General features: G+C 51.1%; 4 protein-coding genes and 1 long non-coding RNA gene across 9 annotated transcripts; 3 read left to right on the forward strand and 2 right to left on the reverse strand.

The window, feature by feature from the left end:
- On the reverse strand, positions 1-6,915 carry rpp30 (ribonuclease P/MRP 30 subunit). The gene is made up of 11 exons (XM_041974007.1): positions 6,794-6,915; positions 4,929-4,987; positions 4,696-4,818; positions 4,513-4,584; positions 4,224-4,313; positions 1,301-1,417; positions 1,196-1,225; positions 593-630; positions 401-480; positions 212-268; positions 1-122 (listed from the first exon to the last, which is right to left on the reverse strand). Exons 1-11 carry the CDS (start codon positions 6,873-6,875, stop codon positions 85-87), a joined length of 786 nt encoding a protein of 261 aa, XP_041829941.1. The 5' UTR covers positions 6,876-6,915; the 3' UTR covers positions 1-84.
- On the forward strand, positions 6,895-18,569 carry LOC121632460 (NAD(P)H pyrophosphatase NUDT13, mitochondrial-like). Of its 5 annotated transcripts, none has more exons than XM_041974001.1 (9): positions 6,895-7,238; positions 13,872-14,017; positions 14,095-14,237; positions 14,367-14,474; positions 14,575-14,681; positions 14,793-14,921; positions 16,954-17,065; positions 17,166-17,320; positions 17,424-18,569. In XM_041974001.1, the coding sequence occupies exons 2-9, from the start codon at positions 13,926-13,928 to the stop codon at positions 17,616-17,618; spliced, it is 1,041 nt and encodes a 346-aa protein (XP_041829935.1). In that variant the 5' UTR covers positions 6,895-7,238; positions 13,872-13,925; the 3' UTR covers positions 17,619-18,569. The 5 variants fall into 5 exon arrangements, with proteins under 5 accessions (XP_041829935.1, XP_041829938.1, XP_041829936.1 ...); XM_041974004.1 differs by having other exon boundaries at positions 13,875-14,017; XM_041974002.1 differs by lacking the exon at positions 6,895-7,238 and adding an exon at positions 7,265-7,889.
- On the reverse strand, positions 18,231-18,984 carry LOC121632465. Its single transcript, XR_006008910.1, has 2 exons — positions 18,854-18,984; positions 18,231-18,341 (listed from the first exon to the last, which is right to left on the reverse strand). It is a non-coding gene; the product is annotated as an uncharacterized LOC121632465 (long non-coding RNA).
- LOC121632459 (zinc finger protein OZF-like) lies at positions 18,903-24,528 on the forward strand. The gene is made up of 5 exons (XM_041974000.1): positions 18,903-19,263; positions 19,519-19,666; positions 19,755-19,813; positions 19,891-19,990; positions 23,288-24,528. Exons 1-5 carry the CDS (start codon positions 19,087-19,089, stop codon positions 24,223-24,225), a joined length of 1,422 nt encoding a protein of 473 aa, XP_041829934.1. The 5' UTR covers positions 18,903-19,086; the 3' UTR covers positions 24,226-24,528.
- LOC121632463 lies at positions 21,417-23,208 on the forward strand. The gene is made up of 2 exons (XM_041974008.1): positions 21,417-22,422; positions 22,558-23,208. Exons 1-2 carry the CDS (start codon positions 22,090-22,092, stop codon positions 22,864-22,866), a joined length of 642 nt encoding a protein of 213 aa, XP_041829942.1. The 5' UTR covers positions 21,417-22,089; the 3' UTR covers positions 22,867-23,208.
- Positions 24,529-26,141: the final 1,613 nt, after the last annotated feature.

Below are 26,141 nucleotides of genomic sequence, written 5' to 3' on the forward strand. Positions count from 1 at the left end.
TGACTCTTTACACCGTTTATTAAACCAGAAATAATGACTGCAAAAACAAAAGATATAAAACAAAATCTGCTGTCAAGCACTTGGTCAGGTGGGTTTGGCTTTCTTGGCTGCAGGAGCTGCACCTGCAAGATGAACACAGAGGGTGGAGTTTAGTCTCAGCTGCTCTCTGATTGGCTGGTTGATGTCTGAGTGGAAGTAGGAAGAAACTCACCGTCATCCTGCTGGTTCTTCACGGTGTGCACAACGCCACAGGCTGTCTTCCTGGTTTCTGCAAACACACACAGCAGTAAACACTCTGCACACAGCCGGATCTGCAGCAGAACTGGGTCCGGACTCGTCTGCATGCGGCAGAACCGGGTCTGGACTCACCTGCGTGCAGCAGAACCGGGTCAGGACTCACCTGCGTGCAGCAGAACCGCTCTGCAGGTGGAGGAAACGGCTTCTTTGGAGTCAGAGTCGGCCAAACCGAACAGCAAGCCTCTGAGGACCGACGTCAGGAACACAACACACATTCTGAGTACTACAGGGTCCCCTTCGCCAGAGCCCAGGGGCCCCCCAGACAGAGACGTATTGATCAGTGATTAAAGGATACAGGTTGGTGACATCATACGGTCCTCGGAGCTCCAGAGCCTGAAACATAAACATGGTGTCAGAGATCTACGGTGGCCCCACAGGACCCGCACTCATTTAGCCTCAAACGAAGGCTGCTGGTGCTTCCTTCACGGCCTCTTTTCTCCCAGAATTCATTGCGCACAAGATAGTGGCGAATCAGCAACCACGTTCAGAAGAGTCGTATTAAGTTTAAATAAAGTTTTATTTAAAAAAGTATGCTTTTTTTTTATCTACTACGTATAAACGTTACAAAAGCAAGTACATTTAAAGCATGTTTGTTAAATGGTGACATTAAAATTCGGTGATATTTTAGGGGTTAATGAAGCGTGCACCGGAAAACAACAGCTATGGGAAATTCTTGTTGGCTAGGTAGGCCGTCCCACTTCACCAACGTTAAGCACACTTCGAAGTGTGTAGCCTACGTAGCCTGCACACTTCGAGGTGTGCACACCCTGAATTGGGACACACAACCTGGCCGAGTCGTTATTGATCAGGAAAAGAAGAGGAAAGAGCTGGAATGTCGAGGAAAACATGAACAAAGTTCCTGATCAGCAGGAATATGGATGAGTGATGGATCACTGACCTTCTCCGCTGCGCTGCTCAGGATGACGTTCTGGAAGAGACAGACATGTTTCAGTGAAGTGACATCATCACTGTGGGCCAATCACGGGTGAGGATGCATGCAGACCTTCCCTTTGCAGCTCTCCATCAGACTCACGGCGTTGGTGATGGTGTAGCGTCTCATGGTGGCGTCTCTGATGGCGGCCGAGTACGACACCTCGAAGACCACGCCTCTGTCCACGGCCTGGACACACACACACACACAGGTCTGCTTGGAATGCCTTGTCTCTATCGTCATGGAAACTATAGATCTATAATCTATAGATCAGGACTCTAGATCAGGACTCTGGATCAGGACTATGGATCAGGACTGGATCATGACCCTAGATCAGGACTGGATCAGGACTCTAGATCAGGACTCTGGATCAGGACTGGATCAGGACTTTGGATCAGGACTATGGATCAGGACTGGATCATGACCCTAGATCAGGACTGGATCAGGACTCTAGATCAGGACTCTGGATCAGGACTCTAGATCAGGACTCTGGATCAGGACTATGGATCAGGACTGGATCAGGCCTGTGGATCAGGGCTGTGGATCAGGACTGTGGATCAGGACTCTAGATCAGGACTCTGGATCAGGACTGGATCAGAACTGGATCAGGCCTGTGGATCAGGACTGTGGATCAGAAATATGGATCAGGACTGGATCAGGACTATGGATCAGGACTCTAGATCAGGACTATGGATCAGGACTATGGATAAGGACTATGGATAAGGACTGGATCAGGACTATGGATCAGGACTGGATCAGGACTCTGGATCAAGACTGGATCAGGACTATGGATCAGGACTGTATCAGGACTGGGTCAGGACAATGGATCAGGACAATGGATCAGGACTAGATAAGGACTATGGATCAGGACTGTATCAGGACTGGGTCAGGACTATGGATCAGGACTAGATAAGGACTATGGATCAGGACTGGGTCAGGACTATGGATCAGGACTGTGGATCAGGACTGTATCAGGACTGGGTCAGGACTATGGATCAGGACTGGATCAGGACTGGATCAGGACTATGGATCAAGACTATGGATCAGGACTATGGATAAGGACTGGATCAAGACTATGGATAAGGACTGGATCAGGACTGGATCAGGACTATGGATCAAGACTGGATCAGGACCATGGATCAGGACTGGATCAGGACTATGGATCAGGACTGGATCAGGACTATGGATAAGGACTGGATCAGGACTATGGATCAAGACTGGATCAGGACCATGGATCAGGACTGTATCAGGACTGGATCAGGACTATGGATCAGGACTGGATCAGGACTATGGATCAGGACTATGGATCAGGACTGGATCAGGAATATGGATCAAGACTATGGATCAGGACTTTGGATCAGGACTGGATCGGGACTGCAACAGGACTATGGATCAGGACTGTATCAGGACTGGATCAGGACTATGGATCAGGAATATGGATCAGGACTGCATCACGACACTGGATCAGGACTATGGATAAGGACTGGATCAGGACTATGGATCAGGACTGGATCAGGACTATGGATAAGGACTGGATCAGGACTATGGATCAAGACTATGGATCAGGACTATGGATCAGGACTGGATCAAGACTATGGATCAGGACTATGGATCAAGACTATGGATCAGGACTGGATCAGGAATATGGATCAAGACTATGGATCAGGACTTTGGATCAGGACTGGATCGGGACTGCAACAGGACTATGGATCAGGACTGGATCAGGACTATGGATCAGGAATATGGATCAGGACTGCATCACGACACTGGATCAAGACTATGGATAAGGACTGGATCAGGACTATGGATCAGGACTGGATCAGGACTATGGATAAGGACTGGATCAGGACTATGGATCAAGACTATGGATCAGGACTGGATCAGGACTATGGATCAAGACTATGGATCAGGACTATGGATCAGGACTGGATCAGGACTATGGATCAGGACTGGATCAGGACTGTGGATCAGGACCTCGGATCAGGACTGGATCAGGACTATGGATCAGGACTATGGATCAGGACTAGATCAGGACTGGATCAGGACTGGATCAGGACCTTGGATCAGGACTATGGATCAGGACTGGATCAGGACTGGATCAGGACTATGGATCAGGACCTTGGATCAGGACTGGATCAGGACTATGGATCAGGACTGGATCAGGACTATGGAGCAGGACTATGGATCAGGACTGGATCAGGAACTTGGATCAGGACTGGATCAAGACTGGATCAGGACTATGGAGCAGGACTGGATCAGGAATATGGATCAAGACTATGGATCAGGACTTTGGATCAGGACTGGATCGGGACTGCAACAGGACTATGGATCAGGACTGTATCAGGACTGGATCAGGACTATGGATCAGGAATATGGATCAGGACTGCATCACGACACTGGATCAGGACTATGGATAAGGACTGGATCAGGACTATGGATCAGGACTGGATCAGGACTATGGATCAGGACTGGATCAGGACTGGATCAGGACTATGGATCAAGACTGGATCAGGACCATGGATCAGGACTGTATCAGGACTGGATCAGGACTGGAGCAGGACTATGGAGCAGGACTATGGATCAGGACTGGATCAGGACCTTGGATCAGGACTGGATCAAGACTGGATCAGGACTATGGAGCAGGACTGGATCAGGACTCTGGATCAGGACTATGGAGCAGGACTGGATCAGGACTATGGAGCAGGACTGGATCAGGACTATGGAGCAGGACTGGATCAGGACTGGATCAGGACTATGGATCAGGACTGGATCAGGACTATGGATCAGGACTATGGGTCAGGACTGGATCAGGACTGGATCAGGACTATGGAGCAGGACTGGATCAGGACTATGGATCAGGACTGGATCAGGACTATGGATCAGGACTATGGGTCAGGACTGGATCAGGACTGGATCAGGACTATGGATCAGGACTGGATCAGGACTGGATCAGGACTTTGGAGCAGGACTGGATCAGGACTGGATCAGGACTTACCCCGTTGACCGGCGCTCTTTTGAAGAAGAAAGGAAGTTTCTCCGTCACCGAGATGCAGATGATGTCGATGTCGTACAGCAAGCAGGCCGCCTGAACACACCACACACACACACACACACACAGGGTGGGATCAACGATGCATTCAGGTGCACAGGTACAGTGCCCTGTGGGACAAAGAACTGAACCACAGAGTTCATGAATCCATCGTTTCTCTTCAGAAACTCCAGCAGTCAGTGAAGGCATCACCCTGCTGTACAGCTGGAATGAACAGAGTGTCAGTGAAGCTCACGTGGAAGAGTTTCTCTGTGGTCGGCTGCACGGCGAGGAGGTCGAAGCGACGATACTCCGGAGCATTCGGCCTCTGACAGAGCGCACACACGCGCGCGCGCACACACACACACACACACAGGGGGTTTAGAGCCGATGACGTCTGATGATGCGACTTCCTGTCCTGCAGCTGATCAATACTCACAAAGTGACTGGAATCTGACATCACCACCGTCAGCCTGTTCAGCACTCTGATTGGTCGAGAGCGACCCTGCACCACCGGCAGCTGATCAATCAGCTCACTGATCGGTGTCGGAGTGGGAACTTCCTGCAGAGAGATTGATCACTGATAAGCCAACAATCCGATCAATGATCAGAAATCATCAATAATCTGCTGTTTCCTGCTGTTCCTGAACGCATCGCAGCAGGTGACCTCACCTGTTTCTTCCTGGTCGTCGGTTCAAACATGTAGTTGATGGCGATGGCGGAGAAACCCACTGCAGGAAACACACACACGTTACACACAGAACAACCTGCTGTGAAGCCCCGCCTACTCTCTGACATCAGCTGGTCACATGACCATTTGATCTTCAGGGCCGCTTGTTCAAACGTCATCAATCGGATTCCGGTTATCGGACTGGATCTTTTAAATGGGTGGTTCAAAAGGATCACGTAGTCCAGTCCTGGTTGGTACCCGGATAAAAGTTTGGGTTCAGAACTTCTGAGTTGGATCCGGATGACTTTGATCCGGTTCAACCTAACAGCTGATCAGATAAAAGACCTTTTTATTGGCTCACGTTGCTCCGGTTCAGCCTGCCAGCGTCGTACAGCAGGAATAAAACGTTCCCACGAAGTAAACCCCAAACAATCCAGGAACACAAAAGAATCCGTCTCTGTCTTCGCTGCATGGGTTCATCCCTCTACACGGCCCGTCCCTCATTCTGACACAAAGCCAGAGGTTGGGCCTCCACACGGTCGTCACCAACATGGCCGCCATGTTATGCAGAACAATAAGTGCACGTGTGATGGTACACGTTCCCGGCTCTTCCACCTGCCGTCCTTCACGTGGCCGGAAGCCCGCGTTGGTCTACGAGCTGGAAATCCGAATCTGGTGAATCTGAAAACCAGGAATCTGGATCAGGGTGATCCGGTCCTATTTTGCTTTGAATAACCGGGTAAAAATGAGCGGGATTACGTGATCCACCATCCCAAAACATGGGATTCCCAAATCCGGATAGCTTTTATCTGGATTAATTTTTTTGAGCAACTGGCCCAGGTTCCCAGAAGCAGGTCGCCATGGTAACGGAAGCTGAGCTCACACATCTGCTCCAGATAAAATGTCAGAGTTAAAACCCGACCAAAGATACGCAATCTGACATCCCGAATGTTCCCAAACATTCCCAGTGCTCCTAAATGTTCCCACCCCCAGCACAGAGCGCCCTGCCCACCCCTCTCCTTTACAGCCCAGGTGAGGAAGGAGCTGAGGAGGACCAAGGAGGACCAGACTCATCAGCTCCAGTCCTGGAGTCCTGCACAGATGATGTGTGTGGAGTTATGGAGCAGGTCTTCAACCTGAGCCTCAAGGTGAAGGTGGTACCAGAACTCTGGAAGACCTCCTGACCTGCAGCGTAGGTGTCCCCCAGGGGACGGTGTTGGTCCCGTTTCTCTTCAGCCTCTATGCTGCAGATTTCAGACACACAGCGGCGTTCTGCAGAAGTTCTCAGAGGACTCTGCGATTGTCGGACTGAACACTGAGGACCACGACGTGGACTGGGCCATGAGTCCCCCCCCCCCCCCCACCCACCCCACCCCTGTCTGGTCTGGAGAGCAGCTTCTGGAACAGACTGGTCCATCCTTGCAGTGGGACTGCAGGTCTTCCCTCTGGTCTGGTTCCTCAGATCATCTGAGCATCTTTCTGATTCTGCTGTCACGTGTTCTTGTTACAGCGAAACAAACAACAACCTAAAAACCGTAACTGGTCTGTATTATATCACACACACACACATCTACACACACTGATGGTGGAAGCGCGTGCAAGGCGCTAACCACGGCCCATCAGGAGCAACCTGGGATCGGGCGTCTTGACTCCTCCCACTGAGCCACGCCGCTCCAGTAATATTGATTAACACGTCACTGACTGACGTAACGTTTGATCAGAGTTGGACTCGGAGTAAAAACTGATCGATCACCCAGCTGATTGATCAGCTGTGTGAATTCACATCCGGTCCCGCAGACCCACCGCTTCGCCCCTTCCCGGCTCTACCGGGCCGGTGGACGTGCTGGTTGAAGGCGCGCGGACTCACAGTGAGCGGCGGTCTCCACGAGCTCCTGCAGTCCGGTTCTGTCCGGTGAGAACATCACGTTCAGGTCCATGAACACCGACATGTTGCTGATATCCTCCGGGACCACGAGGGGACAGCCGAAAGGCCTGATGGGAGATGGAGTGTTGGAGCCAGAGTGTTGCATTGACTGTACCTCGGAAAGAAGAGCCGCGGCTTGCAGTGCTGTCAGTTTAATCTCCAACCTCCGGTTAATTTTTCTCCTCAAAGGGCGGAACTTGATTCTGCTGCTGGTTCTGTTGGACTCATACCGAACTGGCGAGAGTTTACCAATAAAAACAATCATTCCTGTTGGTTCCGACAGGGGGCGGAGTCACGCACACTGCGGAGGAAAGAAGAAGAAGAAGAAGAAAAAGAAGAAGAAGAAGACGTACGCAGAGCCCCACGTGAAGCCTGGCAGTAGCTGCTGGTATGTGACACGCGCGCACCCACACACCGGGTCTCTTCTGTATCAGAACCGGTTCTGGTCCAGCTGGGTCCTGCCGTTTGCCGGTGGGGGGTCGATGAGGCCTCGTGATTACCCAGACTCTGCTGGGGTCACAGAGCTGCTCCACCGCGACCCCTGCTGGATCCTGAACGACATTACAACCTGAAACACAGATTCAGTGACTTCGTACATGTAAAGTTATAAAAGTCATCGTGTTTATGTTGTATTATTTGTTTCTTAATCGAAGTTTAACATATCTCTGCTTTTATGCTTATTAAATAATGTGATTTCTCATAACATAAAAACCAAAGTGAAAGTTCTGTGAATGTGACGGCGCTGATGTTGTATTTGAGGCAGGGACGTTTTTAATATAAAGATTTATTGAGGTGATGACGTTTGATGGAAGTTCCTCCACCCGTCACGTGGTGCTGGAGAGGCAGGTGAGCATCAAGCCTGCAGGGACGCTGGTGGAGGTCTGGGCTGGTGGTCTGCCTGCTGCAGGTCATCCGAGAACAAAGTGGGATTTTAGTTCCAGTCGTGGTCAAAAATGAGTCGATGCAACATTTAAAATGAAGAACGTTCTGCAGCGGGTGGACGTGCAGAAGAAGAGCTACTTCGACGTGTTCTACCGAGGTTTGTGCTTTTCATTCATGCCGTCATGGACACAGTTCTTTATGGAAAACGTTTGGTTTGGTCTTCATGTATTTACTTTTGTGTCGTGTCGGCCATCGAGGCGCGAGATTAGAAGAGAAGAAGAACCAGCAGCAGTTCTCTCCAAACCCGTCCCGCGACCTGGAGGCCACGGATCCTTCCCAAGCAAGTTCCTGTACTTTTGGAGCAACAGGGAATGTTTTATATTTATAACCTCGTTTCGTTCGCCCAGGTTTTCTTTGGAAAAGTGTAGAAGTCCCGTTTCTTCGAGCTGATAAGGAGGTGCCGTGAGGAGGTGCTGGACGCTCGAGGAGGCGCTCGAACTGCTGTTTCCTGTCATTTAACCCAAACCTGGAACTCAGGAACCCAGTTAAGTCTTTCCAGTGTCATCAAGGACCTGCATACCAGACCGTACCCGGATCCAGCCGGCCCCTGGAAAACAAAGACTTCTTTAACACATGAGGAGTTCCAGGTTAGTTGTGCTTCGTTTTCAGGGTAGTAAGACCTGACGATGAGAAGCTGAACGTTGGTCAGAATCTAATTCCATAAAAACCTGGGAAGGGATCCGACCCAGAAGCTGTTTTCATTCTTCTGGAAAGATCTGGGCTCATTTTCATCCCAGCTCTGGAACGGTTGCTTCCACTCCTCCGTCCTCACACGCTTCCTTTCCGGGCGTCTGGTTTTCCACATACAGTGAAAATGATCCTGGTTTGTAGCTTTAACGGCGAGTCTCGGGAAGAGCAGGGAATACGGTGGGAAGATGATCGGAAGAGAAATTCCATTTTTGTGAGAAAAACAGAAAAATCTTGCTGTGACCTCATAGTTCAACTTCTTCGTCCTCCTCCTCCAGTAACTTTGTGTCGTTGGTGATGTAAAGCCGACATGTTTCCCTTCGGATTTAACTGGAATGTTGGGAATAACGGAGATGAAGCATGTTGCTAATAATTCCCATTTTTAAGCTTCAGCTTCAGACCCGAGGCCTTGGAATAAAAGCCTGAAGGATTCCTGGTCAGGAACACGGCCGCATCGTCGGCTGTTTGCCTGAAATATTCCTTTTCCCAAAATCTACATTTATCCTACGGACTGAAAATCCGGCTGCAGCGATGAAAGGGAAAGAGACGGGATGTGCTAGCGAAATTCCACCGCTCGCATCTTTGTGAAGAGTTCAGATTAAATTTAGAAATTTGGGCCCAAACCAAATAATTTAAACATGAACTCAAAGGATGAAGTTCGTCTTCAGTTACCGTCTAGCAGGTCCAGGACGGAGATGCCCTGAGCCGGGATTCATCACCAGGGATGCCGGCCTTAAGGCCTCAACCGCTCCGGAGTCCTTCCGGGCATCGGGATGAGCCTGGCTTCGTGGTGGTCGGGAGAGTATCACGTTCCTGTAACACAGGAACTTAGATCGTTCCGGTGTTTTTGGAATTGTTTGTAAAGTGAAGTCAGACCGTCTGAACCTGGAGATTTATCCAAGGATCAACGTCTCTCTGCTTCTTCCCTTCTTCTGCTTCCCAGAGGTCCCTGAACGCATCGTCCACTTTGGGAAGCAGATGTTGAACGTGGTTGGAGGACAGCGGAACGTTTCTACAGAAAGATGCTGAACTTCTTTCTCTCCAGAACTGAGGAGGACCGTCGGTGATTCCGACGGGTCGGGCTGGTTCACCTCGGAGGTTGTTCTAGCAGCGCTGACCACGTGTTCCTCGCTGTGAAGGATCCGATTCTTCTTCCGGAGCGTTCTGCTGCAGGACTAACGACTTATCGCCCGTTTCCATGGGAACGGCTTTCTGGAAGAAGAAAACGTCGAGGAAGGAAGATTTCCTCTTACAGACGAAAACTTCAAGTACGAAGCTGAAGAAGCAGGTTTCAAAAAGCCCTCAAAGGTTCAGTCATGAGAGGGTTCAGCTGACGGTCAAACATTAAAACAGTCAGTCAAACAGTCAAACATTAAAACAGTCAGTCAAACAGTAAAACATTAAAACAGTCAAACATTAAAACAGTCAGTCAAACAGTTAAACATTAAATATTAAAACAGTCAAACACTAAAACAGTCAAACATTAAAACAGTCAAACAGCCTCTTTCCGTCTTTTCTTTGTAAGCAGTGTAAACGGTAGAAATTGGATTTTTACCGACACAGCTGACGTTCAGGTGTGAAACGTGGATTTAAGGCAGTTCCTCACATTTGAGTTGAAGACGTGAATCTGGTTTAAACTCTGAAGTAAATAAATTAACTTTTTCTGTAGAAGAAGAACATTTTAAAATGAAGGTAACAGCAGATTAAAGGAGAATTTTCCTTCATTTCCTGCTTTTATTCCCACTGATCCAAAGCAACGCTGTTACCACGCATGAGGCCACAGACGCTCCGTCAACCGCTCCGACCGCTCCATCAGCCGCTCCAACCGCTCCGTCAGCCGCTCCAACCGCTCCGTCAGCCGCTCCGTCAACCGCTCCGTCAGCCGCTTCGTCAACCGCTCCGACCGCTCTGTCAACCGCTCCGTCAGCCGCTCCAACCGCTCCGTCAACCGCTCCGACCACTGCATTAGCCGCTCCAACAGCCACTCCATTAGCCGCTCCAACTGCTCCGTCAGCTGCTCCGTCAACCGCTCCAACCGCTCCGTCAACCGCTCCGACCACTGCATTAGCCGCTCCATCCGCTCCAACAGCCACTCCATTAGCCGCTCCAACAGCCACTCCATTAGCCGCTCCAACTGCTCCGTCAGCCGCTCCGTCAACCGCTCCGTCAGCCGCTCCAACCGCTCCGTCAGCCGCTCCGACCGCTCCATCAGCCGCTCCAACCGCTCCGTCAGCCGCTCCAACCGCTCCGTCAACCGCTCCGTCAGCCGCTCCGACCGCTCTGTCAACCGCTCCGTCAGCCGCTCCGTCAGCCGCTCCAACCGCTCCGTCAGGCACTCCAACCGCTCCGTCAACCGCTCCGTCAACCGCTCCGTCAACCTCTCCGACCACTGCATTAGCCGCTCCAACCGCTCCAACAGCCACTCCATTAGCCGCTCCAACTGCTCCGTCAGCTGCTCCGTCAACCGCTCCGACCGCTCCATCAGCCGCGTCAGCTGCTCCGTCAGCCGCTCCAACCGTCCATCAGCCGCTCCATCAACCGCTCCGAACACTCTGACCGCTCCGTCAACCGCTCCGTCAACCGCTCCGACCACTGCATTAGCCGCTCCAACCGCTCCAACAGCCACTCCATTAGCCGCTCCAACTGCTCCGTCAGCTGCTCCGTCAACCGCTCCGACCGCTCCATCAGCCGCGTCAGCTGCTCCGTCAGCCGCTCCAACCGTCCATCAGCCGCTCCATCAACCGCTCCATCAGCTCCGTCAGCCGCTCCGACAGCCGTTCCATCAGCTGCTCCGTCAACCGCTCCGACCCCTGCATCAGCCGCTCCAACAGCCGCTCCGTCAACCGCTCCGTCAGCCACTCCATTAGCTGCTCCAACTGCTCCATCAGCTGCTCCATCAACCGCTCCGACCGCTCCATCAGCCGCGTCAGCCGCTCCGACCGCTCCGTCAGCTGCTCCGTCAACCGCTCCGACCGCTCCATCAGCCACTCCGACCGCTCCGTCAACCGCTCCGACCGCTTCATTTCCTGCTTTTATTCCCACTGATCCAAAGCAACGCTGTTACCGCGCATGAGGCCAGACGCTCCGTCAGCCGCTCCAACCGCTCCGTCAGCCGCTTCGTCAACCGCTCCGACCGCTCTGTCAACCGCTCCGTCAGCCGCTCCAACCGCTCCGTCAACCGCTCCGACCACTGCATTAGCCGCTCCAACCGCTCCAACAGCCACTCCATTAGCCGCTCCAACTGCTCCGTCAGCTGCTCCGTCAACCGCTCCGACCGCTCCATCAGCCGCGTCAGCTGCTCCGTCAGCCGCTCCAACCGTCCATCAGCCGCTCCATCAACCGCTCCGAACACTCTGACCGCTCCGTCAACCACTCCGTCAGCCGCTCCGAAAGACGTTCCATCAGCCGCTCCGTCAACCGCTCCGACCACTGCATCAGCCGCTCCAACCGCTCCAACCGCTCCAACAGCCGCTCCGTCAACCGCTCCGTCAGCCGCTCCAACTGCTCCGTCAGCTGCTCCGTCAACCGCTCCATCAGCTCCGTCAGCCGCTCCGACAGCCGTTCCATCAGCTGCTCCGTCAACCGCTCCGACCCCTGCATCAGCCGCTCCAACAGCCGCTCCGTCAACCGCTCCGTCAGCCACTCCATTAGCTGCTCCAACTGCTCCGTCAGCTGCTCCATCAACCGCTCCGACCGCTCCATCAGCCGCGTCAGCCGCTCCGACCGCTCCGTCAGCTGCTCCGTCAACCGCTCCGACCGCTCCATCAGCCGCTCCATCAGCCACTCCGACCGCTCCGTCAACCGCTCCGACCGCTCCATGAGCCGCGTCAGCCGCTCCGACCGCTCCGTCAACCGCTCCGACCGCTCCATCAGCCGCGTCAGCCGCTCCGTCAGCCGCTCCAACTTCTCCATCAGCTGCGTCAGCCGTCCTGTCAGCCGCTCCGACCGCTCCATCAGCTCCGTCAGCTCCGACAGCCGTTCCATCAGCTGCTCCGTCGACCGCTCCGACCCCTGCATCAACCGCTCCATCAGCCGCTGCGTCAGCCGCTCCATTAGCCGCTCCAACTGCTCCGTCAGCTGCTCCGTCAACCGCTCCGACCGCTCCATCAGCTGCTCCGACTGCTTCGTCAGCTGCTCCAACCGCTCCATCAGTCGCTCCGTCAACCGCTCCGTCAGCCACTCAGAACGCTCCGACCGCTCCGTCAGGTGCTCCATCAGCCGCTCCGACTGCTCCGTCAACCGCTCCCTCAGCCGCTCCGTCAGCTGCTCCGTCAGCTGCTCCGACCGCTCCGTCAGCCGTTCCATTGGCTGCTCCGTCAACCGCTCCGACCCCTGCATCAGCCGTTCCGTCAGCCGCTCCATTAGCCGCTCCAACTGCTCCGTCAGCTGCTCCGTCAACCGCTCCGACCGCTCCGTCAGCCACTCCGTCAACCGCTCCGACCGCTCTGTCAACCGCTCCTTCAGCCGCTCCAACCACTCCGTCAGCCGCTCCGTCAACCGCTCCGTCAGCCGCTCCGTCAACCGCTCCGTCAACCGCTCCGTCAGCTGCTCCGACCGCTCCATCAGCCGCTCCGTCAGGCGCTCCTGCCGCTCCTGCCGCTCCATCAGCTGTTCCGTCAGCTGCGCCGTCAGGCGCTCCGTCAGGCGTTCCTGCCACTCCATCAGCTGTGTCGGCCGCTCCGACAGCCGTTCCATCAGCCGCTCCGTCAGCTGCTCCGTCAAGTGCGTTGGTGTCAGGATGATATTTCTTGTTATAAGATAAAACGGTTTTTTATGATGATGGATGAGCGCCGTTTATAAACACCGTTTGGCGCCTCATTCTCACGCAAAGCAGCAGCTGAATCATCATATGACTTTTTCTTAAAGTGATACGTGCACAGACTCATCGGTGTTGCCGGACTCATCGCTAGTCCTCGCTGCTGAACATCCGGGTCCTGGAGTCCTGAGCTGGACGAGCTTCCTGCTGAGGAAAGCTCTGCTTGTCCAGTGAAAGGCAGTGGCGTCATTTCTTCCGTTTTCCTGCATTAAAATCTGTGTCCAGGTCTTCCTAAACCTGGTCAGGACCACCACCAGCGATGTGCAAGTTCCTGCTTGTCATGACCGAATTCAAAGTTCACTTCAGTTGTTTTAAGTTAGAAAAGAAAATGAAAAACTGAACAAGAAAGAAATGTAACTGGCCACCTAACCTGCTGCTGGGAAGTCATGCAGGCAGGGGGACCTGGTGGTTTAGGTCTGCAGGCAGGGGGACCTGGTGGTTTGGGTCTGCAGGCAGGGGGACCTGGTGGTTTTCCCTATAGAGTCGACTCTTTTCATTTACTTCGAGGATGCATAACTGATCCTGATCAATACTGATTAATGTAATCAATACTAGATTTTGTTCTATTTACTGCAGCAGCTCCCGTCCCGGATTCTCCTGACCCAGCAGTCCGGTTCAGACCGGTTCAAGATGGCGGCCCTGTTGAGACCCCTGAGGATCTTTCTCTCCACCAATCACTGCGCAGCGACCTGCCGCTGCTCAAGCTTTGTGTCCAGAATGAGGTTCACAAGATCACAGACGATTGATTCATTGATTGATTGGTTGGTTGGTTGGTTGATTGATTGATTGATTGTCTCAGGCTGGTGAACAGGCTAAAGGAGGACGATGAGTTGTGCGTTGCTGCCCTGCAGGACGGCGTCTTCTTCCTGTTCCACCGTCTGAGTCCTCTGCTGCATCGCGGCAACAACGGAACCTTCAGGCCCATCCCGCTCACTTGCTCAGGTCCAGAACCTCAGAACCAAGACCAGAACCCCTGATGCTGAAACAAAGCAGAAGACCAGAACCTGAGGTAGAAGTTCAGGATCAGGCTGGGTTCTATGTTCTAACTGGCGTGTTGGGTTCTTATTCCAGATCTGCAGTCAGTCTTGCAGAGATTTGGTTCTGATGGGTCCCTGCTGAAGGCGTCGGTTCTGATTGGCTGTTCTGAACAGAACCAGGCTCAGTTCTGCCTGGATGTCGGTAAGAACAAGTTAAACCGAGAGAAATGTTGTGTGATCAGCACCTGGATGCAAAGGGACTGAATGGACTCTGAGTTCTGATGGTTCTGGTCTCTGTTCAGGAGAACTGGATCAGGCATGTGTAGCCGAGGCGTGTCGGGGAACCTTTATGGATCTGAGGAAAGCCTTCTTCCTTCTACCAGCAGCTGAGTCGCCTCTAGTAGCCAAGGTGGGTTTCTACAGTCCATGTATGTGGTTCTGGTTCTTCATGGTTGTCCGGGACCTTGAACACTGGGCGATCTGATCTGTGTTCTGGTTTTGGTACCTGTGCATCCTGCAGGGCCAGGCACTGCTGCGCTGGCATCAGACAAATAGGTTCTGCAGCGCTACCGGCCAGCCAACTGTCCGGAACCAGGCTGGCAGCCAGAGGGTCTGCAGCAGCAACGGGTCCATCATCTACTACCCGAAGGTAAGAACCAGAAATGAACCAGGGCAGCACCTGGCTAAACTATACCTGTACCAAATCAAGCTAAAGGTGCATTCACACCAGGATAGTCCACTAGACTCAGTTCGGACCTAGTTGTTTCCTGGTTTTTTCCTACATATTTCCTGGTTGTTTCCTACATGTTTCCTACATGTTTCCTGCATGTTTCCTAGTTGTTTCCTGACTGTTTCCTGGTTGTTTCCTACATGTTTCCTGACTCTTTCCTGTTTGTTTCCTAGTTTTTCCTGCCCGTTTCCTAGTTTTTTCCTGACTGTTTCCTGGTTGTTTCCTACATGATTCCTGCCTGTTTCCTAGTTGTTTCCTGACTGTTTCCTGTTTGTTTCCTACCTGTTTCCTGGTTTTTCCTACATGTTTCCTGGTTGTTTCCTACATGTTTCCTGACTGTTTCCTATTTGTTTCCTGACTGTTTCCTGGTTGTTTCCTGCCTGTTTCCTGGTTGTTTCCTGCCTGTTTCCTGACTGTTTCCTGATTGTTTCCTGACTATTTCCTGGTTGTTTCCTACGTGTTTCCTGCCTGTTTCCTGGTTGTTTCCTACGTGTTTCCTGCCTGTTTCCTGGTTGTTTCCTACATGTTTCCTGTTTGTTTCCCACATGTTTTCTGCCAGTTTCCTAGTTGTTTCCTACATGTTTCCTGACTGTTTCCTAGTTGTTTCCTGACTGTTTCCTGGTTGTTTCCTACATGTTTCCTGTTTGTTTCCTACCTGTTTCCTGGTTTTTCCTACATGTTTCCTGACTGTTTCCTATTTGTTTCCTGTTTCCTGTTTGTTTCCTACATGTTTCCTGGCTGTTTCATGGTTGTTTCCTACATGTTTCCTGTTTGTTTCCTACATGTTTCCTGCCTGTTTCCTGCCTGTTTCCTGGTTTTTCTACATGTTTCCTGACTCTTTCCTTTTTGTTTCCTGACTGTTTCCTGGTTGTTTCCTACATGTTTCCTGACTGTTTCCTAGTTATTTCCTGGGTTTTTTTCCTACATGTTTCCTGGTTGTTTCCTACATGTTTCCTGGTTGTTTCCTGACTGTTTCCTATTTGTTTCATGTTTCCTGGTTGTTTCCTACATGTTTCCTGCCTGTTTCCTAGTTGTTTCCTACATGTTTCCTGACTGTTTCCTAGTTGTTTCCTGTTTTTTTTCCTACATGTTTCCTGGTTGTTTCCTACATATTTCCTGGTTGTTTCCTGACTGTTTCCTTTTTGTTTCCTAGTTTTTTCCTACATGTTTTCTGCCTGTTTTCTACATGTTTCCTGCCTGTTTCCTAGTTGTTTCCTGTTTTTTTTTCCTACATGTTTCCTGTTTGTTTCCTACATGTTTCCTGGTTGTTTCCTGACTGTTTCCTACATGTTTCCTGACTGTTTCCTATTTGTTTCCTGTTTCCTGTTTGTTTCCTACATGTTTCCTGGCTGTTTCATGGTTGTTTCCTACATGTTTCCTGTTTGTTTCCTACATGTTTCCTGCCTGTTTCCTGCCTGTTTCTTGGTTTTTCTACATGTTTCCTGACTCTTTCCTTTTTGTTTCCTGACTGTTTCCTATTTGTTTCATGTTTCCTGGTTGTTTCCTACATGTTTCCTGTTTGTTTCCTACATGTTTCCTGACTGTTTCCTAGTTTTTTCCTGACTGTTTCATGTTTCCTAGTTTCCTACATGTTTCTTGACTGTTTCCTAGTTGTTTCCTGTTTTTTTCCTACATGTTTCCTGGTTGTTTCCTACATATTTCCTGGTTGTTTCCTGACTGTTTCCTTTTTGTTTCCTAGTTTTTTCCTACATGTTTTCTGCCTGTTTCCTACATGTTTCCTGCCTGTTTCCTAGTTGTTTCCTGCCTGTTTCCTGGTTGTTTCCTGACTGTTTCCTGTTTGTTTCCTAGTTTTTTCCTGCCCGTTTCCTAGTTTTTTCCTGACTGTTTCCTGGTTGTTTCCTACATGTTTCCTGGTTTTTTTCCTACATATTTCCTGACTGTTTTATGTTTGTTTTTTTACCGTTTTCTAACTGTTTCCATTCTGCTTCAGATGTCTCCGGTGGTTATCGTCCTGGTGTCTGATGGGACGCGCTGCCTGTTGGGCCGTCAGGCCTCTTTTCCACCAGGCCTCTACAGCGCTCTGGCAGGTTTCTGTGACATGGGTTGGTCTCACCTTCTGCCACACCTGAGTCTCCTTTCATATTGTGAGATGTGTGTTACATCATTGCTGACTGTTTCTGTTCTAACTTCTTCTGGTCCCAGGTGAGACTCTGGAGGAGGCTCTGTGCAGGGAGGTGGCAGAGGAGGTTAGTCTGGAGGTCCAGAGCATCTCGTACAGTTCCTCGCAGCACTGGCCGTTCCCTCACAGCTCCTTCATGTTGGGCTGCCATGCCACCGTTAGCCCCGCCCACATTCAGGTGACCCACTCTGCACTGAAAACCTGAGTCTTCTAAACGCAACCAGAACGCTGTCTGTGTGGAAGCACTACCTGTACAACTCATGTGACTTTGTGTTTTCCAGCTGGACGTGGACCGCTCTGAGCTAGAGGACGCTCGCTGGTTCACTCTAGAGGAAATCACCTGCGCTCTCCAGGTGAAGACTCCACCCAGAAGAGGTGACCCCCCCACCGTCTGGCTGCCCCCCCAACAGGCCGTGGCCAATTACCTGATCACGGAGTGGTGGGACCGCCAGCGACGCAGCGAGAACTCAGCCTGACGTCTGAACACATTGGAGAGCAGATGACAGCCCCGACCCCTCTTCTGGCTCCGCTCCTCGTGCAGATATAAGATGGCCATTTCTGTTGCAGCTGTCCAGCCTAAGGGTCACATGACCTCCACACCTGATCCTCAGAAGAAAAGGCTCACTTATACCTTCATAGAAGAGGGGGTGGGGCTGAGGGCGGGGCCAGGTCCACATGTACCTTACAGGTGTTTATCAGATGTTTTCCAGGTTTTACTTTTTAATTTTTTTTACTTTTAGTTTTAATAATGCACCAGCTCCACCTGGACTCCATTGCCTTTTCTGATTGGTCCCACAGCAAAATGAGCTGAGACTCGGACAAAGTTTGCGGTGGTTCTGATTTGTTCTGACAGAGGAGCCATTCGCCTGAAGATTCTGGTCCCCGGTGGACCTCCAGAGTCCTGCGTAGATGGGGCGGACCTCACCTGAGCCACTGTTGCACTGGGATGGACCAGAGGCCTTGTGATGGACCGAGCAGTGAAGGACAGACAGGCACAGAATTTCAAAACAGGGCTTTTATTTTCACCGACAAGTATCTAAAACAGTTTAGTAATAAATGAGTAATCGGCTGTAAAAGAGGTCAGCGTAACCAAACTCCAACAGCTGGAGGCAAAAATAACGCTAACAAATGAAGCGACCCCCCCGAACATTGTGCCGGCTCCGCCCCGTGGCCACCTGCTGGTTCCCACGGCGACAACTCTGGAAAACAAAATAAAACACCACAATATACACACGGCAATTTCACAGTAAATGTGACGTTAATGATTAAATTCAAATAAATCATACATTGGTCCATAAATTAAACCATAAATCTGATTCGTTGTCGTCATGGAAACTAGCTTTGATTTATAAAAATGTTTGTTCAAACATTTTCAGTCTAAAATCTGTAACTCCAGGAAGTTTAAATAAAAACTGAATTTAAAGCTTCTTTAATGTGTTCACATCAGACTAAAAAAAACTTTATTGATCATCTGAGTCTGCTGGTGTTTCTGATCAGCTGATGGTGGGTTTGTTTTATTTAAACAGTCATTGTTGACAAAAACAATCTGACTACATCCTGATAGAAATATGACTTTGAAAAGAAAATGAACTAAAAATCTGATGTTATATTAAACAGCCTGTTGGAACGAATAATTTTAACAATGTTAATAAATAGAATAAAAGATTATGATTAATAAAACATTTTAAAGCATCTCTGACGGAAGCGGAACCTTCTTCCACCGGAAGTTGTGAATCCGGCCGGAGCTGTACTTGCAGACGCTTCCTGTGCTCGTGTTCTGCGGTGCGTCCGTGTCACTGAGCTCCTCTCTGGGGGAGTTTTTGTCTTTAACGGGGCCTCCGGCCGCAGCTGCAGCTCCCGGAGATCCGCTGATGCTCCGCGGGGCAGCGGGAGCTTTAGCCGGTTACCGACAGCCGGGAGTCCGGAGGCCGCTCTGCCCGAAGGATGAGTTCCTCCGCGGCTCTGCACACGCAGCTGGCCGCGGTCATGGAGTCTCTGGTCCACGCTGCGGTGGCGGAGCTGCAGAAGCTGGTGGAGGACAGCTGGGCCTTCAGGACCGGAGACTCCGGAAATCAGACGCCTCAACCGGCCACGAGGCAGGCGGAGAGCCGGAAGAAGATGGTGAGCAGCGGGGATCCCGGAGGTGACCCGGTGTTTCCGGATGTAGATTTTTCATCTGTTTGAGTTTCCGGTTCTGTCATAGTCAGGTGTTTACAACACATCAAACATGAAGGTGTGACACAGGTAACTGCTGGTCACGTGGTGCAGGTGTGACGTCAGCATGTTGACCCAGCTCTGCAGGATGTAAACGGACTGGACACCTACACTGGCTTGTTATTTGGAACACCTGTGAGACCTCTACCTTTCCCCTCACAGGTGCAGTTTGCTGTCGTCATGGAGACACTGGGGAACGAGGCTCTGGGGAAGATCCTGAACATTGTGGATGAGACCCGGCTGCAGGTGGAGAGGAGCAGCAGGAAGTCACAGACCAGAGTCCTGAACATCCTCAACAACAGGCATGTAGGTACGTAGCAGGCCCCGCCCCCAACGGCCGCTCACACCAATCAGGAGGACTGAGATGATGATGTCACTAACTGATGTGTTCCTGGCAGAGCTGGAACATTCCTACGGAGTCCCACATCAGAGCTCCCACCCGGACCAAGCGTGTCAGGTGAGACCTCTGTGCATATATGTGCGTGTGTGTGTGTGTCCGTGGTGCGTTCACTGACTCCTGCTCTGTCGCTGCAGACCAAAGCGGAGGCGGAGGAGACGGCGGAGGTCCCGTTTGTCCAGGCAGTCACCATTAAAGATGAATATGGAAACGTGGACCTGGGCGCCATCGCGGAGCGTGAGATGTTCTGTTTCATGTCAGAAAGGGGCGGGGTCGCGGTTAGGGAGCTTTGGCCAGTACTAGCATCGGAAGTACCTGCCGATCCCGCCAAAAGCAAGGGGATCGGTATGGGCGAGTATTTGTTTCTAAACCGTTACTATGGAAACGGAATCATAATTCTGTGTTTGCTGCCCATCACCAGCACACACACAGGACGGTGGGCAGTTCTGCGTGACGCTGTGAGCTGGCGGGCGGAGAAGTAGCCGCACGAGTCACTGCTGTGCTAATGTTTAGCATTAGCGGCGTGAACGCTGGCCAGGGTTCCTGCAGGTCTAAAAAGTCTTAAAAGTCTGCCCTTAAAGCAGGGGTCTCCAGCTCCGGTCCTCGTGAGCTGCCGTCCTGCAGGTTTTGGATTGATGCAGCACACCTGACTCAGATCACTGGGTCATTAACCGGCTTGTGTAGAGGTGTGTTGTAGTAGGAGACATCTAAAACCTGCAGGACAGTAGCTCACGAGGACCGGAGTCTTAAATGTCCTTAAATTAGACCGTTTTGTCCTTAAATTTTATACGGTAGGTCTGAAATGACGTGGACCTGAAGTTGTACGCTGTGTTGTGTTAAAATGTGTCGGGAAACGTCCGAACTGCACAGTGATGTAAGTGAGGTCATTTCCTCCCGTTCCAACCCGACCGTTATATTGAAGTAGGAACCAAGTATCGCTGACTTTCAGGAAGAACATTTAGCCCAGCACACGGCTCCAGGCTGCGACCAAACGGTGGCATTTTGAGACTAAAGTGTGAGACAGAGCGAATGAATTTTTTATCTAAAACGGCGACGATACATTCAGTCTTTTTCTTGTAGGAGTTCTAACTGAATTTATTTAGTTCTAACAAACTTCTGCTCCCTCTTCAGCCCAGTAGCTCACAGTAAAAACAAGTTAGCTGCTGGTTTGTCGACTCAAACTAACTTCATTACGAGAAAAGGAGACAAACACCAACAAAGAAGACGACAGCCAATGTGTGTGTGAGCAGGGACGAACGAGCACTGTTATTGGCTGATGTGTGGAAAGAGGCGGGTCTTGGGGGAATTTATTACCAGCGTAGCGACTTTGTGGTTGTATTTAGCGAGTTTTCAGACCCTCTAGCGAGTTTTTCTGGTTATTGGAGACTTTTGGAGACGGAGGTGAATGAAGGGAGTTTATCTTCCCAACGAGGAGCGGTGCTGTGCAGACCCTCTCATACGAGGCTTGGTCTTCTAGCAGCAGCAGCTGCATTCAGACGACGTTCAGCTCTGTTTCATGACCAGGCTGGAAATGAAACGTAGAAGCTGCTGCTGGAGGATCCTGCTGGTTTACCGTCACAGTAACGTCTGTTAATGAAGAGTGTGGAGGAAATGTTTAAACATGCTCCAGACTCTTAATTAAAAAACAAATACAATAAAAAAAAAGAAAATATTGACAGAATTATTATTTCATTGATTTATTTTTGCTGTTCTAAACATTTTAGGTTGTCTTTTTATCAATGTTTGCCTTTCATCCCTCTTTATAACAGCATCCATAACTACATGTACCAGGCTGATGATGCTAATTAGCGACTTGTAGGACAGCCAATAGCTGCTGTTCTTACTGAGGAGTGGGAACAGCAGCTGGAGGAGCATCAGTCCCTGAAGCTGTATGAAGTATTTATCACTAATACAGAGAAAATGAGAGGAAATGTGAATATTTGCTTTGTAAGGTGATTTCAGCGTCGCCCCTAAATTAGCTGCTTGCGTTCCGGATAGAAGAAGTTATTCTGGAGCCCTGCAGCACACACAGAGCTTCGTTTTCGTGTGGAAGAAATCTAGCTGACAGTAACCTGAGAATTTAGTGAATTCGGTGAGTAAACGGGGAAAGTGTAAATGTAAAATTACACGGCTGGACAAAGGCTCGTTCTCGGCCTGGTTGACACTGGTGGAGAACCCTTTTGAAACTCGGTGTAGAACATCAAACTGAGAACGATGAGGAACGAGGTTTTGGAGGCACATGAGCAACCAGCGAACATGTCGACCTCCCCCAGTGTTTGTCTGAGCCGTCGAGTTTATGTACCTCACAGACACACTGAGACAAGCTCAGCAGCAACATGGACGGAAGTCGACCTCCAAACGGCGTTTGGCTGCTGCCCGATCCTGAGAGCCGCAGGGCTACGGACGCGTTACCAAACACTAGCCGCGGGGCTACGGACGCGTTACAAAACACGAGACGGACACGTTACCAAACACGAGCCGCGGGGCTACGGACGCGTTACCAAACACGAGACGGACACGTTACCAAACACGAGCCGCAGGGCTACGGACGCGTTACAAAACACGAGACGGACACGTTACCAAACACGAGCCGCAGGGCTACGGACGCGTTACAAAACACGAGACGGACACGTTACCAAACACGAGCCGCGGGGCTACGGACGCGTTACCAAACACGAGACGGACACGTTACCAAACACGAGCCGCAGGGCTACGGACGCGTTACAAAACACGAGACGGACACGTTACCAAACACGAGCCGCAGGGCTACGGACACGTTACAAAACACGAGACGGACGCGTTACCAAACACGAGCCGCGGGGCTACGGACGCGTTACAAAACAGGAGACGGACGCGTTACCAAACATGAGCCGCGGGGCTACGGACGCGTTACCAAACACGAGCCGCGGGGCTACGGACGCGTTACAAAACACGAGCCGCGGGGCTACGGACGCGTTACAAAACAGGAGACGGACGCGTTACCAAACATGAGCCGCGGGGCTACGGACGCGTTACCAAACACGAGCCGCGGGGCTACGGACGCGTTACCAAACACGAGCCGCGGGGCTACGGACGCGTTACAAAACAGGAGACGGACGCGTTACCAAACATGAGCCGCGGGGCTACGGACGCGTTACCAAACACGAGCCGCGGGGCTACGGACGCGTTACAAAACACGAGCCGCGGGGCTACGGACGCGTTACAAAACAGGAGACGGACGCGTTACCAAACATGAGCCGCGGGGCTACGGACGCGTTACCAAACACGAGCCGCGGGGCTACGGACGCGTTACCAAACACGAGCCGCGGGGCTACGGACGCGTTACAAAACAGGAGACGGACGCGTTACCAAACACGAGCCGCGGGGCTACGGACGCGTTACCAAACACGAGCCGCGGGGCTACGGACGCATTACCAAACACGAGCCGCGGGGCTACGGACACGTTACAAAACACCAGAGATTCTGGCCCAGATATGTGTTCTGACCCATTGATTCTCCTTTGGTTTTCTCATCAGAACTTTCCCGTTTTTCCAGGAGCTCGTGTTGAAGCCGCTCCGCCGCCATCGGACCTGCAGCAGATCCCGTCTGGAGCATCTGGACCACCTGGTTCCGACCTGCAGAACGCCTCCTGGAAGTTCTTCTCCTGCTCGGTCTGCGGGAAGTTTTTCTCGTCTCAGAGCAACCTGAACTCCCACCACCTCGTCCACACCGGCGAGAAGCCGTTCTCCTGCAGCGTGTGCGGCCGAGCCTTCCGCCAGCGGCAGAGCGTGCACAGCCACATGCGCACACACACCGGCGAGCGTCCGTTTGAGTGTGCGCAGTGTGGGAAGCGCTTCTCCACGCAGGCGCAGCTGAAGACGCACTCGGTGGTCCACACCGGGGAGAAGCCGTTCGGCTGCGACGTGTGCGGCCGCCGCTTCAACCTGCTGCAGAACCTGCACCGCCACGCCGTCACGCACACCGGCGACAAGATGTTCGTCTGCTCTGTCTGCGGGAAGGGCTTCACCCGGGCTGTCACGCTCCGGACACACCAGCTCATCCACACCGGACAGAAGCCCTTCAAGTGTACGGAGTGCCCCAAAACCTTCCGCCAGGCGGTGAACCTGAAGATCCACCGCCGCATCCACACCGGTGAGCGGCCCTTCAGCTGCGGCGAGTGCGGGAAGACGTTCAGCCAGCAGAGCAGCCTGATCTCGCACGGCCGCACGCACTCCGCCGACAAGCCATTCCAATGCGCCTCCTGCGACAAGAAGTTCAACAACGCCAACAGCCTCAAGCTGCACATGCGTGTGCACACGGGGGAGAAGCCGTACGCCTGCGACGTCTGCGGGAAGACCTTCAGCCAGGGCAGCCAGCTGAGGACGCACAAGCGGCATGTGCACGCGGGCGGGAAGCAGTTCATCTGCGACCGGTGCGGGAAGCGCTACGCCGACCAGCGCAACCTCAAGCTGCACAAGTGTGGCTACGCGTGACAGTAGGAAGCCCCTCCCACCTAATGATGGAGGAGAGACAGGAAGTGCATCTGCTGACTAATCAGAGCTCATATCCAGGAAGGGCGGGGCCTCTGCTTCAGGTGTTTAATCTTTGACTCTGTTTACACACTACAGTTCTTCTGAGTCCAGCGTCCATTGCCATGGAGACGGCTCCAGTGACAGTTGTGACATCAGACTTTCTGATTGGTTGAAGCCACAAATTTAAGTTATTAAGAAGCTTCCTGTAAATGTTTCTAATTTTCTACATGATGATAATTTTCATGTTTGGGAATAAAATGTCTCATCAGCAGTAACGTACATGTACTTTTTACTCAGATCGAAGTACATGTACTAAGGTTTTACTCCGAAGTACGGGTACTAAGGTTTTACTCCGAAGTACGGGTACTAAGATTTTACTCAGAAGTACGGGTACTATGGTTTTACTCAGAAGTACGGGTACTAAAGTTTTACTCAGAAGTACGGGTACTAAAGTTTTACTCAGAAGTACGGGTACTAAGGTTTTACTCAGAAGTACGGGTACTAAAGTTTTACTCAGAAGTACGGGTACTAAGGTTTTACTCAGAAGTACGGGTACTAAGGTTTTACTCAGAAGTACGGGTACTAAGGTTTTACTCAGAAGTACGGGTACTAAGGTTTTACTCAGAATTACGGGTACTAAAGTTTTACTCAGAAGTACGAGTACTAAGGTTTTACTCAGAAGTACGGGTACTAAGGTTTTACTCAGAAGTACGGGTACTAAAGTTTTACTCCGAAGTACGGGTACTAAGGTTTTACTCAGAAGTACGGGTACTATGGTTTTACTCAGAAGTACGGGTACTAAAGTTTTACTCAGAAGTACGGATACTAAAGTTTTACTCAGAAGTTCGGGTACTAAGGTTTTACTCAGAAGTACGGGTACTAAAGTTTTACTCAGAAGTACGGGTACTAAGGTTTTACTCAGAAGTACGGGTACTAAAGTTTTACTCAGAAGTACGGGTACTAAAGTTTTACTCAGAAGTACGGGTACTAAAGTTTTACTCAGAAGTACGGGTACTAAGGTTTTACTCAGAAGTACGGGTACTAAAGTTTTACTCAAAAGTACGGGTACTAAAGTTTTACTCAGAAGTACGGGTACTAAGGTTTTACTCAGAAGTACGGGTACTAAAGTTTTACTCAGAAGTACGGGTACTATGGTTTTACTCAGAAGTACGGGTACTAAAGTTTTACTCAGAAGTACGGGTACTAAAGTTTTACTCAGAAGTACGGGTACTATGGTTTTACTCAGAAGTACGGGTACTATGGTTTTACTCAGAAGTACGGGTACTAACACCAGATGGAATGACGACTCCGATCATCAGTTTTTATCATTTAAAGTATAAAACACATTTACAGTCCAAATAAAATCTGACCTGAAACCAGAACAAGACCAGAACTGAGGGTCCTAAAATTAAAGTCCTACTCCAGAGTCCCGATCCAGAGTCCCGATCCAGAGTCCCGGTCCAGAGTCTCGGTCCAGAGTCCTGATCCAGAGTCCTGGTCCAGAGTCCATCTGATTGATTTGTTTCTGTTTTGGTCAATAATCGATTTAATTTTGACTCTTCGTGTTTCTGGTTCAGTTTTTTTTCTGACTTCCTGCCTTCTGGGATGTTTTCTGGGATGTTTGTATGTATTATTGTAAAAACTGCAGTATTTAGATTTTTTTATCTGGTTTTCTCCCCATCAGGTACAGTTTTTCCTTCCAGGGACTCCTTTTCCTCCACGAGGAAGTTAAACCTGTTAAAGCGGCGCTGCTGTCCTCCCGCCGCACGGGGGCGCTCTTGTCTCTACACACATCCGGATTTATGAGTAGTTTTTCCGGTCTCGCAGTGAACCCGGCTCCGTGGACACCACGCGTGTTTCTCTCCACCAAAACACAC

Source organism: Melanotaenia boesemani, chromosome 21 (genome assembly GCF_017639745.1).
Source record: "Melanotaenia boesemani isolate fMelBoe1 chromosome 21, fMelBoe1.pri, whole genome shotgun sequence".
In the NCBI taxonomy this organism is placed as follows: Eukaryota; Metazoa; Chordata; class Actinopteri; order Atheriniformes; family Melanotaeniidae; genus Melanotaenia; species Melanotaenia boesemani.